Here is a 14931-nt window from a genome sequence, read left to right as displayed (position 1 = left end):
TGTCCCCAGTGGAAGATAGTTCTGATTTTGAAGTTGGGTTTGGAATGATCTTGTTAGTTCCAAAGTCAGAAGACCTGGACTGCAGCTGATTCTGCCATCGTTGGCACCATGACCTTGGGTTAAGTCTCAACAGCATCCTGGGCCCATTTGCTTAGATGGGGAAGCCCCCACCTGCTGCAGGTGGTGTGGTACCAAGAGATGGCCTCAGGGAACAGGAAGGCTGAGTTCACACCCAGGCCCTGCCACCTAGCACGGAGATGAGCGATGGAGGTTGTTGGTGCAGAACACGGCACAACGCCCGCGATAACAACCGCCCAAGACACCCGCGCCGCAAGTCCTGACTGCCATCACCTTATACTCTTGCTCAGTGTTGGTGTCAGACAGACAGGAAACTCCCTGTCGGCATCCACAACAAAACAGCGCGGCTTGCCCAGGAGGCCGGGGAAGAGCAGGTGCCGCTCACCAGGGCCCAGGTCCCCTCTCCAGCCTGCCCACAACCCACCAGTCTAGCAAGGCCACCGAACAGGAATCTCTCCAGCTCTCTGCTCCTGCCTCCCCCCACACAAGTGACCAAAGTCTCCCTCCCGGGGGAAAGGCACGGGCTGTACCTTCCCAAGAACCAGAGAGCAGAGGCTGCTGCCCCCTTCTCTGTGGGTCCCCCTTCCCCGAGATGCCTGGTGGCAGAACCCACACCAAGCCCCCAAGGCAGGGGTGCTCTGCTCTCTTGCAAACTGTGCTGTGTCCTTGGACACCGAGGACAAGCCACTTTCCGTGTTCCCCGAGCACCCAGTGTCACTGTTTCCTCCCTCACTGCAGGGGTAGCGTCGGGACCGAGTGCGACACTCCAGCCGGGAGACGAGATCTTGCACGTGGCCGGCACCGCCCTGCAGGGCCTCACCCGCTTCGAGGCCTGGAACATCATCAAGGCCTTGCCCGACGGACCTGTCACTGTTGTCATTAGGAGAGGCCTCCAGCCACAGGGGACCGTGGCCACTGGGGACCCCTAGTGGACAGCACCAGTGCTGAAGCCAAAGTCAAGAGCATGCAGCTCCCATAACCCCAGAGCGGATTCTCAGGGTCTCTCTCCACACCCCACCCAGAGGGCGGGAGCCTTCCCGCTGGCCACTGCCCAGGGCCCCAGCCAGGGGGTCATCCCAGAAGTAAGAGCAAAGTTACACTGGGATGGCCGGTACAGACTGTTCAGAGAGTGCTTAATGCCAATACTGTGGTGCCATAATAAAGTAGATCTCTCAGAACTTGGTACGAAAGCCACGCCCTGCTTTACAAAGTCTCCCAAGTATTTGGATCCAGCCCAAAACGGCCGCACCTTGGTTTTGCTCATGAATCATGGGCGGGCCGTGGAGAATACCCCTCCACCTGGCCTCAGCTGGAGCCACAGGAAGGTCTGGTGCTATCAATGCTGGTGGCAGCTGCAAACAGCCCTGGCCCTCACACTCATGGGCGGCCTCTCCCTGGGGCCGGGGCTCCCTCCATCCCAGTGTGGGTGTGTGGACTGCCAGGGTCACGAGCATCCCGGGAGTGTGAGGGCCAGGGAGGTCGAAGCTGCACTCCTTGCTTTGGAAGTCACATGGCACCACTTGTCCTGGACTCAACAGTCACAGGTGGCGTGAATGCAATGCCTGGGTTTAAGGGGAGAGGAAATACGGGTGGATGGGGACAGTTTTGGAAAACAGTGCCCCATGGAATGTTTGCAAAATGGCTTGGTTGGGTTGGGGAAGGCGTTAGGACCAGTAGGAAAGAGCGCAGGGAAGCTCCAGGTGTGGAGAGCTGTGCCTCCCACATAGCAGCCACCACAGCTCCTGCTCCACCAGCCATGGAGAGGAATCCACGCCAGGGCCCCTCTCAGGCAGCCCTGCCCTTGCCTTTGCTCGCTCAGGCCTCGCAGGGCTTCTGCTGATCCCCCCGAATTGGGCCGCGCTGAGATTGGTATTCGGGTCTCTATTTTCTGTTGAATTAGTGCAGGCAGAGATGCACAGAATGACTGCCCAGGGGCACCATCTCTAAGTAGCAGGGCTCAGAGCAGACATGTTTCCTGGCTCCTTGTCCAGCACTCAAACCAGTCAGACGTGATGCGGGCAGATGCGTGTGGGTGCAGGGCACACACAGGGCTGCAAAAGGCAGCCCCGCCCTGGTAAGAGAAGCTGCCAGGGTCTGGGCCTCAGAGAAGCAGCATCAAAGCTCCCTGTGGCAGGTGCACCTGGCCCTGGTGGGGCTTGGGAGATGCACTCATGAGGCGTGGATCCAGGAGCGGTGCTTGGCAGAGTCGGGACACCGTACCCACTGAACGAGCTCTAAGTAAATCCAGTGTCCGATGAGGATGGCTTCCCGACATGGGTTGGTTGTGGGGTGAGCTTAATGCACGCTTGTGCGACAGGAGCTTCTCTTGCCTCTACTGTAAGCGTCCGTGTTCGGAAGCCGGCTCACATCTAAGCACATTCAGGACCCCTGGGGAATCCGGGTGGTCACCATCACACCGGGAGGGCTTTCCCACTTGGAGGAGCTCAGGCTTGGCCTCCAGGGAGTTCGCTGCACAGGCAGTTACAGGCAGGGTCTGAGGTCGGACACTGGGGCCACATCCCCGCCAGGACGGTGGAGGGCCCGAGGCGGCCCAGGGCACTGTTCGAGGGTCGGGCAGCCCTGTGCTGGCTTCCTGCTGAGACCTCTTCCGGGTGACAAGGCTGTGCTCCCTGGTCCTGCCCCTCAGGGTGGCCCAGGCAGGCTCGCAGCAGTGTCCAGGACTGGGGGGTGAGGGGTGGATTCCAGCCAGGGCTCCGGCGGGAGGAGGGAGAGCTCTGGGCTGCGAATGCCTCCTGGAGAGGAGCTTTTCTCCCCAGAGTCCCACATGCAGCCAGGTGCGGCTCGCTCCATTTCAAATCCCATCCGAGAGAACTCACTCCTGGGGTGGCGGATGGGGCCTGGGGCAGGTTCTCGCTGCTGAGTTTCAGTGCAGATCTGCCAGTTAACTCACACAGCGGGGCAGAAGACAGCAAAACAGCTGGTTCCGGTGGCAGATACAAGAGGAGAAGTGGAAGTGTTTTTCCGTCATTGTTTAAGCCATCGTTTTCCAAGCTGACATCCTTTCAAATGAGGAGGGAAATCTTACATGTATTAGAAACACATACGAGGGCCACATTAGAAAAATATACTGGGGGTTCTACAGCACGGGTTGGTCAATGTTCTAGATGTTAAAAGCGGCAGGACTTGGCTTCCGGTGTTGAGGACCATGACAAACCGCACGACATCGGCACATAATGGCCTATGACCCAGTGCATCACACGGGGCTGGGCGGAGTCCCTGCTGGTGCTGAGCTGAGGCTGGAGGAAGAGGTGTGAGTGGAGCCGTCCACACCCGCCCCGAGAAGGAGCAGGAGCAGGAGCAGGGGAGGGGGTGCTGCCGGCCCTGGCCACAGGTGTCTGGGTGCTGGCAGGCTCCCTGGTGCCCCTACACCCGGGGCTCCTCCTGGACTGCTGGGAGTTCTTGGCCACCAGGTTATGTCAGGCATGGAATTTCTTCACTGCCTTCTGGAGGTTGGCGTAAAAGCTGGCCATGCTGCGGGGGAAGAAGGAGTCCACCACGCTCTGAGGGAGGTAGCCACTGAGGTCGGTCTGGAAGAAGGTGACCACGCGAGTCTTGTCCGGCTCCCTGGGAAGACAAGAGCAGAACTTGGCCCAGAGAAGCACACATGACGGTGACCACACCTATCCCCTCCCTGGCGTCACTGCCCAGTGGGCCTGTTGGACCTGCTTTTTTAAGATGTGTCTACTGGGGCTGGCGCTGTGGCGTAGTGGGTGAAGTCCCAGCCTGCAGTGCTAGCATCCCATATGGGTGCCAGTTTGAGACCCAGCTGCTCCACTTCTGATCCAGCTCTGTGCTATGGCCTTGGAAAGCAGTAGAGGATGACCCAGGTCCTTGGGCCCCTGCACCCACGTGGGAGACCTGGAAGAAGCTCCTGGCTCCTGGCTTCAGATTGGTGCAGCTCCAGCCATTGTGGCCATTTGGGGAGTAAGCCAGAGGATGGAAGACCTCTGTTTCTCTCTCTCTCTCTCTAACACTGATTTTCAAATAAATAAATAAATCTTAAAAAAAAAGATGTATCTATTTACTTAAAAGACAGAGTTACAAAGAGACAGAGACAGAGAACTCTTCCATCCCCTGGTTCATTCCCCAAATGGCTGCAACAGCCAGGGCTGGGCCAGACTGAGACCAGGAGCTAGAAGCTTCTTCCAGGTCTCCTATGTGGGTGTAGCAGCCCAAGCGCTTGGGCCATCCTCTGCTGCTTTCCCAGGTGCATTAGCAGGGAGCTAGAAAGGAAGTGGAGCAGCCGGTTGTTGAAGCCACGTTCATATGGGATGCCAGTGCTGCAGGTAGTGACTTAACCTGCTACACCACAGCACTGGCCCCAACCTGTTTGCTTTCTTTTTTTTTTCCAAATTTTATTTAATAAATATAAATTTCTAAAGTACAACTTTTAATTATAGTGGCTTTTTCCTCCATAACCTCCCACCCACCCACAACCATCCCATCTCCCACTCCCTCTCCCATCCCATTCTTCATCACGATTCATTTTCAATTATCTTTATATACAGAAGATCAACTTAGTACATACTAAGTAAAGATTTCAACAGATTACACCCACAAAAACACAAAGTATAGAGTACTGTTTGAGCAGTAGTTTTACCGTTAATTCGCATAGTACAACACGTTAAGGACAGAGATCCTACATGGGGAGTAAGTGCACAGTGACTCCTGTTGTTGATTTAACAATTGACACTCTTATTTATGATGTCAGTAATCACCCGAGGCACTTGTCATGAACTGCCAAGGCTATGGAAGCCTTTTGTGATCACAAACTCTATCAGTATTTAGACAAGGCCATAAGCAAAGTGGAAGTTCTCTCCTCCCATCAGAGAAAGGTACCTCCTTCTTTGATGGCATGTTCTTTCCGCTGGGATCTCACTCACAGAGATCTTTCATTTGGGTCATTTTTTTTTTTTTTCTTTTTGCCACAGTGTCTTGGCTTTCCATGCCTGTGAAACTCTCATGGGCTTTTTAGCCAGATCCAAATGCCTTAAGGGCTGATTCTGAGGCCAGAGTGCTGTTTAGGACATCTGCCATTTTATGAGTCTGCTGTGTATCCTGCTTCCCAATGTAGGATCATTTTCTCCTTTTTAATTCTATCAATTATTATTTGCAGACACTGGTCTTGTTTATGTACATGCTTGTTTTGCTTGTTTTCAATGGATGCAGCCCCCTGCCCCTCCAGGCAGGGAAGAGTCCCTCCTTCCAGCCCAAGGAAGAGGTTCCCTCCTGCCTGACGGGTACAGGGAGCACCACCAAGAATGTGCCCCGTGGGGCAAGTGCTGTGGTGCAGTGGGTTAAGCTGCCTGTGACGCCGCATCCCAGATCAGAGAGCTGGTTCAAGTCCTGGCTGCTTCACTTCCAAGCCAGTTCCTTGCTAATGGCCTGGAAAAGCAGCAGAGGATGGCCCACAAGCTTGGGCCCCTGCACCCATGTGGGAGACCTGGATGGAGTTCCAGGCTCCTGGCTTCCGCCTGGCCCAACCCTGGCTGTTGTGGCCATTTGGAGAGTGAACCAGTAGATGGAAGACCTCTCTCTCTTCTCTCTCTGTAACTCTGCCTTTCAAATGAATTCAAATGAAATCTTAAAGACAAAAACAGAGAGGCACATCTCCCTGGACTGGTCCTTGGGAGGAAGAGACCACAGGTGCCGCCTCCCATTACTGAGGTCAGAGGTTGCCAAAGGGCCTGGGGGCTCCCAGGATGCTTTCAAGGGGTCTGCCAGGTCGAATCCATTTCCATAGCAACATGAAGACGTGCTCTGCCCCTTTCACAAGAGTCTCTCACGAGCACGTGGAGGCGACCCTGGGGGCTACCGGACATGTGACACCGCAACAGACCAGGTGTGGAAGCAGATGCTCCAGCCCGACATGAGAGGGATTTGCAAGGATGTAAAACGATGACGCCCTTCTCTCTGCTTTTGCTTGCAAAAAGTTAATTTCCAGAAAGTGTGTTTTACGGTACATAAACGTATTATCTTAAAGAATAGTTTTCCAATTGCCCAGTTTGAATTTCAAAGATATTAAATGGTGATAAGTCTGACCCACACCACCGAAAGCTTTTTCAAATCCTCAATGAAATTTAAAGCACCTCACGAAGCCTTAGACCAAAAAATGTGAGAACTGTTGCTTTAGACTCGAGGACTGACAAATGGCTTGAGCCTGGGGAAGGGGAGGGGACAGGGACATGGGCCAGGGCGTAGCAGAAGCTCCCAGGGAAAGAGAGGAGGGGGCATGGTGCCTTCTGCTCTCAGCGCACGCATCCCATCTAGGTGCTGGTTCGAGTCCCAGCTGCTCCACTTCTGATCCAGCTCTCTGCTATGGTCTGGGAAAGCAGTGGAAGATGGCCCAAGCCCTTGGGCCCCTGCATCTGCATGGGAGACCGGGAAGAAGCTCCTGGCTCCTGGCTTCAAATCAGCACAGCTCTGGCCATTGTGGCCATTTGGAGAGTGAACCAGCAGGTGGAAGACTTCTCTCTCTCTGTGTCTCCCTCTCACTGTCTAACTCTATCTCTTAGATACATAAAATCTTTAAAAAACAACAACAAAAAACTCCCACACTAGCCTCCTGGCCCCATCCATGCTGAGGCACACGAGGTTGTGTGTTCCCTGACCCCATCTCCAGAGAAGACAGCCACAGGGCTCAACTCCTCTGGAGAAGAGGCTCAAAGGACGGTCCCAAAATTCAGTGCGTGCACGCCTGTGTGTGTGTGTGTCAGACTGTGTGCATGTGTTGCTTGTGCACATGTGTGTATCATGGTATGTTCAAGGCTGTGTTCGAGAAAACCATTTCGCAACATGTTTGGAAAGTCAGCTTAGTAAACAGAGTGTGCCCCGGGGCACCAGCTCTGGGCTGTTAGGAAAACCCAATGGCAGCCAGGAGCGCTTCCTGGGACCATGGCGGGAACAGCCCAGGCCCTTGCTATCATCTGCAAGGGGCTGCAGGCCACCCCAGGACACACAGCAGGTGCAGCCTGGGCAGTTCCCAGGATCAGCCAGTGACCTGTATGCAGAAAGCTTCCGGTGCAAACTTGGCCGTGACCTGCGGGAACACGGGAACTCAGTTCTGAGGCGGGCTCAGTGTGGTCACAAAACAACCTTCTGCCCGGAGCTCCAGCTCAGCCCTGGGCAGTGGAGGCGGTCACTGCGTGGAATGCTGGCTGGGGACCTCCGGCCTCAGAGCCACTCCCGACTGGTGGCCGGGCCGGGGACAGCAGGGGAGAGCAGCCTCAGAGCTCAGACCGTGTAGTGCTCCCCGCCTGGCCTCTGACGCCGGCCACCTCACCTGACCTCCCCAAACCTCAGCATCCTCATTTGCTAAATGGGACGGTGGCATTTGCCCAACCTGCCCTTACAGAGTGGCAAGGATTTGCCGCAGCAAAAGCAGGAAGAGTCACCCCGTCCACTGGCTTAACCGGTCACCGGTGTGTGTGTGTGTGTGTGTGTGTGTGTGTGTGTGTGACGGCGGCACTGTGCAGCACCCAGGCCTGAGCACCCTGAGGCATTCTTCTTATGCTCACTTTGCACAAAGCACCCATTTTCCAGATGCCCACCGTGGAGCCCATCAGCCTTGGGATCTGCAGCTCAGCCCAGGAGCTCGTCCTTACCCCGGCACAGGTTCGCAGAAGCAGCCACACGGGTGGTTAAATCCTCTCACAAAACCTGCCCTCGGGGGGCATGCGGGATGTTCCACGTGGGTGGCTGGAAGACAGGGCAGAGGGGCCATGAGCAGCGGCTGCCGACACTGAGGGCAGCACCACGCAGGCCGCCCCACTCCCTCGGAGTCCCGGTGGTTGGAATAGGGCTCCTGCCATGCAGCCACGGTGGAGTTCCTTCCCACCCCCAGTGCCCCTTACGCTCACTCCCACACCAACTCCCACGCAATGCACACACATGCCTGCTCACGGCTTCCCCAAGCCTGCCAAGATAGTGCAGAAAAGAACCTTCCAGAATGCCAGGCTCAGGGGTGGGAGGAGGGAGGTGTCCGACATCTCCCCCAAAGTGGGAGACTCAGAGGAGGGACAGGACAGAAGGGAATGGACAGCTCCCCACCCTCCTGGAAGTTGAGCCCCGACGTGGCGGGTCACTGCGCAGATGCTGGGTGCTGCTCCATGATTGCCTGCACGTGCACGGCACCAGCTGTGAGCCTTGGCATTGGGGTGCTGACAAAATCTGCGACTCAACAGTAACAGGACTGGAGCACTGACTCTCCCACTCCAGACCCCTATGGCATAGGACCCCTCCAACCCAACAAGGCTCTGAGCCAGGGTCCCAGGGCCGGCTGGAGGAGCTGGGGGAGTCTGGAGCACCCCGGGCCGTCACTCACCGTTGGAACTGATGGTCCCGTCCTCATACGTCTTCACTAGCACCACATCCACAAAGTCCCTGGGAGAGATGAGCTTCATGGCGGCCGAGGGGGTGGAGGTCCTACTCACGCACAGGGTCTGTCAATCAAAGGGGCTCCTTGTGGCACCTGCTGGCCAGATGGCTGCTCCCCACCCCCACCGCCACCCCCACAGCCTGGGTCTTGCAAGGGAGGCCACACAGGGCTGTTGTGGCGGCTGTGGGCCCAGCCTCCAGGGAGGTAGGTGCCCAGGGCTGAAGATCCTGTGACACTTACTGTGACACTCACCTGTCCTACACAGGCACTGACATCGGCCAAAGCCCTGAGCATCTCGGAAGTCCCTACTGTGACTCCTTTCTACTTCTTTTTTTTTTTAATTTTTTTTTTTTAATTTTTTGACAGGCAGAGTGGACAGAGAGACAGACAGACAGAGAAAGAAAGGTCTTCCTTTGCTGTTGGTTCACCCTCCAATGGCCGCTGCGGCCAGCGCACCACGCTGATCCGATGGCAGGAGCCAGGTACTTATCCTGGTCTCCCATGGGGTGCAGGGCCCAAGCATTTGGGCCATCCTCCACTGCACTCCCTGGCCACAGCAGAGAGCTGGCCTGGAAGAGAGGCAACCGGGACAGAATCCGGTGCCCCGACCGGGACTAGAACCCCGAGTGCCGATGCCACAAGGCGGAGGATTAGCCTAGTGAGCCACGGCGCCGGCCAACTCCTTTCTACTTCAAGGCCCTAAAAGCACCCGGTGTCCTCCAAAGCCGTCTTTCACATTTTCGGGCACATTCCAGGTGCCTGGTGCACACCCTACCGTAGGAGCAGCACCTGCACAGACAGGTGATAAAGCCTCGGGGGTCACCGCATGCTTCATTCATTTCAACGCCAGGACCACTGGCCCCAGAGCAACCGAAGCCTTGGGACTTTAACCCACGACCTGTGTAGGAGCTTGTTCTGTCTGACCTGCACCTGTGTAGCTCGTACCCACCCCTACCTGTGGTGACAGGAAACTCCCCTCTTACACACGTCCGTTTCCCCCCAAAATAAGACACCCAATTTCCCCAGCTCGGTGAGTCATGGCTTTGCAAATCATCCCCTGTGCCCTCCTTATTTGCTGCCAGCAAGTCACTGATAAACTTGAACTTGGCAGCCCTGGGGACCAGCCGTTCCAGCCTTGGCCACTGGACTCCGTGATGACTCCCGTGGTGTGTTCCTTGGAACTCACCAGGCAGCCGTTCCCCAATTTTGAGTGGGTGAAGGCACCTGGCGCAGCTGGGAGCCTGGAGACCTGGAGTCACCAGGTGGCTCTGTGACTGCCACTTGTGGGAAACTGGATTTCGCCCCCAGGGTTGCAGGCCAAGGGCTCTGGGCAGGGAGCACAACATGAAACTGGCCTGGATAAGGATCCGCCCAGCCACGAGAGCAGCTGGAGGAAACAGCTCAGCACACCCCGCCCCAGCGCTGCCCCTACAAACTCCCAACCCTGGAACTCGAACTCACGCTCCTAGCAAAGCTAGATGAAAATATTCAACACAGCCGCCAGTCATCATCTCTGATGGCTTCCCGCCTGTTACAGTATCACTATAGTAAAAGGACCCTGGCTGCCACTCCCGCTCCCATCATGCACCTGCGGCCATGACCCTTCTGAGACTTCCAAAACAGGCCAGAGAATCGGCAGTCACCCAAGTCCCAGAAATCTTTACTCTCTCCTAGAAAACTGTGCCTGAGGGACCACCTCTTATGCCTTCAGAACACATACAGGGACCCCAGATAGTGTGGGTTGCAGCTCAGTGGAGCCTGCCTGCCCTTTGTCTTGAGTGTGTGCTTTCGCTCTGCCAGTAAACCTCATTCCTCTGCTAACCTTTATCTGCGTCTCGTCCTGGAATTCTTTCACACACTGCAGGCAAGAACCTGGATCCCTCAACAGCACACCACATTTAACCATGTTTATGGCAGCTTCGGCATCAGCCTATGGTTGAGCCCTGGGCCTTTCATGCTTTCTCCTGCCCCACCAAATCTTGGTAGAGGAAGAGTCAAATATGCTAAAAAGACGCAGCCACCTTTACTTTCAAAGAAAAAATTCTAGGCATTACGATATTTGTATTACACCTTAAAGGGCATGAATCCGTCTCCTCAACTTTAGTCTTAATTTGTGCACAGTTATTTGCATACTCTTTTCACAATTGTTGCTATCTCTGGTAGCACCTATCTTGTTATTATTCACTTCTATGGTTCTCTAACTCAATTTTTGAAACTTATAGATACACTGAAAGGAGACCATTTCAGTCTCAGGTCCAAAAATCATGTCTGGTACCCCACAGTCCGGGCCCCATCTTTTAAGAAACACTGACACAAGCGCTGGAGGAGACAGGAACAGGAACAAAAGGTAGAATGTCAGTTCTTGGTCAAGACGTGAACGGCTGGTCCCCAGGACTGCCAAGTTCAAGGCACTATCTGCGTGAACACCCACAAGGTTACAGGGTGCAGAGGTCAACACCAGGACTCCATGCAAGCCAGCAGTGAACAACATCTCCCCAGGCAATGCTCTTTAGTTTTGGTCATGACTTTTTTTTCCTCCTGAACTTCTAGACTGAAAATAAGGCAGGATTATAAAACCACAGACGACCCCAGGGCTGGCTCATCTCTATGTCAGGTGGATACTTAAATTTATACGCAGCGTGGTTAAAAGTAAATAAAATTCACAATTCATCTGCTCAATATCAGCACCTTCAAATGCCCTGTGGTCACCACACCGGACGGGTAGCTGTGGGTTTTCAACCAGGCAGAAAAAGTTGTGCTGGGCAGGGTTAGCCAGCATGACACACAGTGTACCAGTGGAGACTGTCACGTAGAATCTGTCACCTGGCATAGCCCCATAGCTGGCAGACAAGCCCGGCTCCGTGGCCAGGGTTCTCACGATGCATTATCACAGCCCCATCAAAGAACATTCAGCGCAGACTAATGAGCCAAATCCAGGCCCCATCTCATGTCCTCTGAGTTCATTCTGCACTTCTGCGTCACACTCTCTGGGCTCAGTTTAGGGCTTCTGGGCCTCTCCGAGTCACGTGGCTTCCCACCCGTCCCTGGTCCACCGTGGCGGGGCTCGAGAGTGACAAGCAGTGCACAGCCTGTGTCTGCAGGGCCCCCTGCTTGGCACAAGGTGTCAGGGACCTCCTCCAGAGGGGACAGGGTCAGGGACCCTGCACAAGGATGACACGCTTGCAAAGACTAACCTCAGTGATGCTCTCGATCACTTCAAAACTGGTCACATTCTCATCCCACTTCTCCCGCAGGCCCCCCGCGGCCGGCCTGACACAGTCCCACACGGCCTCCGGGGTCCCGTGCACGATGCCTTCTCCTCGGTACCTGTGGCATGGACAGGAAGGCGACCTCAGGCGTCACTCCAACCGATTCTCTGGGGACTGCACCTCCGGGGGGGGGGGGGGGGGGGCGCGTGGATCGGGCCAGGTCCCTGGCTGCTCTCTTGCACAGGCTTCTGGGAGGGGCAGAAATTCAGTCCCCCTGGCCTGCACAAACGGGCAGCCAGCTTTCTTGGGCATACGGTTTGCTGGAAAGGATTTGGTTAAAAACACAAGTGAATGCTGTTCTGGTGGACTATTGATGAGTGGATCACAGGGTGGAGGGGTTTATTTATTGAAGACTTATTTAGTTATTTGACAGGCAGAGTCAGAGAGAGAGAGAGAGAAAGAGAGACAGAGACTGGGTCACTGCCCAAATGGCCTCAATGGCCAGGGCCGGGCCAGGCCTGGGTGCTGGGTCTCAAGCTCTTGGGCCACCCTCCACTGCTCTCTCAGGCGCAGGAGCAGGGAGCTAGGAGCCGGGCCAGGAACCAGAGGCTTCACCCGCGGGGCCGCAACGCGGGCCCCTGGTCGGAATCGTTTAGGAAGCAAGACCCGAGAGCCGGCAGGAAGGGCGCAGGTGGCACCCTGAGAAGCTCCGGGAGAGGCATGCACTTACAGGTTCCCTGCAAACGCCACAGATGGCCTCCAGGAAACTGAAACTCCATTCTGTCAAAAGGCACAGAATCGCAGAAGTTTAGCGCTGGGAGGGCTCCCGGCTCACCTGGGTCAGCCCCGTGTAGCACAGCACTGGGGACGGAGGCCTAGAGGAACGCGGCTCTCCGGGGCCGCCGCGGGGCCGGGCGCGGCTGGCGGGACCGGGAAAGAGCGAGCGGCGCTGCACCTGCGCGCCCCACCTCCGCGGCGGCTTCCAAACCACCTGGAAGGCCACCTGGCGTTCTGCTTCCTACAGCTCCGTGAGACTCCGGGATAAAATTCACAGGCAGGGAGGAAGCACAACCGCCCCCCCACCCCCCACCCCCCCGCGCCACGCCTCTCTCCAGGAGAGGGAGGAGCCGGGCCCGGCTTCCGGAGGTGGTCTCAGCCAGGTGACCTTGTACCCGTCTCTCCATGGGACCTCCCGGGATCGCTGCGATCGCCAGGGGCCCAGTGCTTCCCAGGGAGACCGGCCGCCGCGGAAGCCCTCGCGGTGCAGCCTCCTCCCTCCCCGGTGCGCCCAGAACAAGGCGACAGGTAGGGCTGGGGGCTTCAGGGACTGCTCCCCGCCCAGCTCTTCACTCACGCCTTCCCGGCATATCTTCCAGCCCGACGCGTCTCGCCGGTACCGGAGCACCTTCTCGGCCACCTCCTGGCCCATCTGTGCGGCCACCGCTGGGTCCATGGCGCGCGGAGAGGCGCCCGGCTGCGCGGCTGCGTCGGCAGCGCTGTCCCTGGGACGCCGGAAAACCCGGGCCGTGGGCGGAGCCTGGAGCCCGGCCCCCTCCCCAATATCGGCCCCGCCTCCGCTCCCGGGTTGGTCCGGGCCCTCCGAAGCATCCCGCTCCCGGCGTGGGATTGGCAGGGCTAGAGGAGGCGGGGCCTGGCTCTGCAGGTGGCGTCATCGCCGGGGCGGGTCGCTGGAGCCCCGCGCGCTCCAGGAGCAGTAGGGCGACCCGCTGTGACCCGGGTCGCGGGCGGTGTCATAGGCTCGAGGGGGGACTTCCGTCCTGCGGTCTCAGCGATGCCCCAGGACGGTGGCTGCAGAGCCCCGGGGGAGAGCGAGGGCGCGCGGAGGCTGCGCAGGTGGAGGGGAGGGGGGGGCCTGGCGGGGGCCTGGCGGGGTCTGGGGTCTCAGCAGCTGCCGCGCAGCTGAGAGAAGGAGGCAGGGTCCCAGGTCCCGCTCCGCTGGGCTCGGCCTGGATGGGAAGGGGTGGGACTGGGCATGCTTGGAGATCCCCGGGCGGAGACGCCCAGGGGCGCGGCCCCAGATCCTCGGTTCGCACGTCACTCAGTACACAAACCCACCCTGTAAGTGAGAAACCTCTAAGCAAGCCGAAGCTTGCCAGGCAGCCAGTACCGAGGAAGTAGCTCATTACACTTTAATTTTGATTTTCCAACCAGACTCCGGCTCTTTGAGCGGACGTATAAGCTTGCTCACTGTGCGGAGTGCTCCAACACATCGCATCATCTACTTGGCGGAAAAAAGTAGTGCAGCTACTGCAGGCGCAAAAAGACGCAGAACCTCACTCAGAGGACATCGCAAATTAAAACAAAGAGGCTCCTTTCACTGGTAGGAAAAGTATACCCTGTGTTGATGAGAGGGTAGACAAATGGTTACACGCAGTGAATGGAGAGTGTAGGTACGCGCTTCTGAGAGCAAGCTAACAGCAAATTGACTTGTTTTGTTCTTTGCTCCAACAGTTGGAGCTAAGTTGGGTAAGATCGCTCCTGCAACTGGGAACTTTCAGTCGATTTGGCGAGGTATTCAATGGCGTTACAGGGCATCCAGCTGGTGGGATATTATGTAGCCTCTAAAGTAATATTGTGTACCCGGCAACATAACAGTATGTAGCCAGTGAAGAACAGCTGAAGCCAAGTAGGACTGGGGCAGGCGGGAATCGCCCCGCAGAACTGAGGCGGGCATGGGAGTAGGTTGCTCACTCTCTGTAAAGGCGTGAATTGTGTCTGAGACCTAACTGAATACTGCCTAAGTTCTTACCTTTCCCCAAGAACTTGGTTTATGTATGGAGAATACTTCAAAAGTTTCATGAAAAAAAGAAATAGAATTCAAAGACAAGCTGATTTTAGTGCAAAAAGAACCCTTGAAATCCATGGGTTTCAACAAAGTTTTGCACTAATATAAATTTATCTTTGAACTCCATTTTCCACCAACTTGTACTCCGGTGTGTGTGTGTGTGTGTGTGTGTGTGAGCCTGGAGTGTGACGGACGGGCAGCAGTACGTAGACAAAAAGGCCGAGCCTTGGTTGCGCTGCCTGCTTTCCCATCCCAGAGGCCTCCTACTAGCCATGACCTTGGCAGCTCAGTGGCCAGCTCAGACTTTAGCATCCTCATTTGGAAAGTGAGAAATACAGGAGTACTGACCCATAGGCTTGACATGTGGCTAGATAATATATTTGCTTTTTTTTTTAAATTTATTTTGACAGGCAGAGTTAGTGAGAGAGAGGGAAAGGTCT

General features: G+C 56.2%; 2 protein-coding genes across 7 annotated transcripts in view; one reads left to right on the top strand and one right to left on the bottom strand.

Annotated features, from left to right (window-relative positions):
* IL16 (interleukin 16) overlaps window positions 1-1268 on the top strand; it is a 130009-nt gene extending 128741 nt beyond the window's left edge. For all 6 annotated transcript variants that reach the window (XM_008275284.4, XM_051834280.2, XM_070054578.1 and 3 more), the window contains one exon: window positions 817-1268. In XM_008275284.4, the coding sequence (XP_008273506.3) occupies window positions 817-1007 (191 nt within the window). In that variant the 3' untranslated portion in view covers window positions 1008-1268. The remainder of the gene's footprint in view (window positions 1-816) is intronic.
* A 1785-nt stretch (window positions 1269-3053) lies between these two features.
* STARD5 (StAR related lipid transfer domain containing 5) lies at window positions 3054-13256 on the bottom strand. The gene is made up of 6 exons (XM_008275283.4): window positions 13040-13256; window positions 12416-12465; window positions 11671-11803; window positions 8423-8540; window positions 7704-7797; window positions 3054-3663 (listed from the first exon to the last, which is right to left on the bottom strand). Exons 1-6 carry the CDS (start codon window positions 13136-13138, stop codon window positions 3516-3518), a joined length of 642 nt encoding a protein of 213 aa, XP_008273505.3. The 5' UTR covers window positions 13139-13256; the 3' UTR covers window positions 3054-3515.
* Window positions 13257-14931: the final 1675 nt, after the last annotated feature.

The sequence above is a fragment of the Oryctolagus cuniculus genome, chromosome 12 (genome assembly GCF_964237555.1).
Source record: "Oryctolagus cuniculus chromosome 12, mOryCun1.1, whole genome shotgun sequence".
Classification (NCBI taxonomy): domain Eukaryota; kingdom Metazoa; phylum Chordata; class Mammalia; order Lagomorpha; family Leporidae; genus Oryctolagus; species Oryctolagus cuniculus.
This window is presented reverse-complemented; position numbering and strand designations above follow the sequence as displayed.

Bases quoted from the DNA above. Each gene is read 5' to 3' on its own strand.
- STARD5 (XM_008275283.4), bottom strand. From the start codon at position 13,138: ATGGACCCAGCGGTGGCCGCACAGATGGGCCAGGAGGTGGCCGAGAAG. The intron at 12,466-13,039 runs GTGAGTGAAGAG...GCCTTTTGACAG, and splicing joins GGAAGATATGCCGGGAAGGC to AATGGAGTTTCAGTTTCCTG. The intron at 3,664-7,703 runs GTAAGGACGAGC...TTGTCTTCCCAG, and splicing joins TTCTGCGAACCTGTGCCGGG to GGAGCCGGACAAGACTCGCG.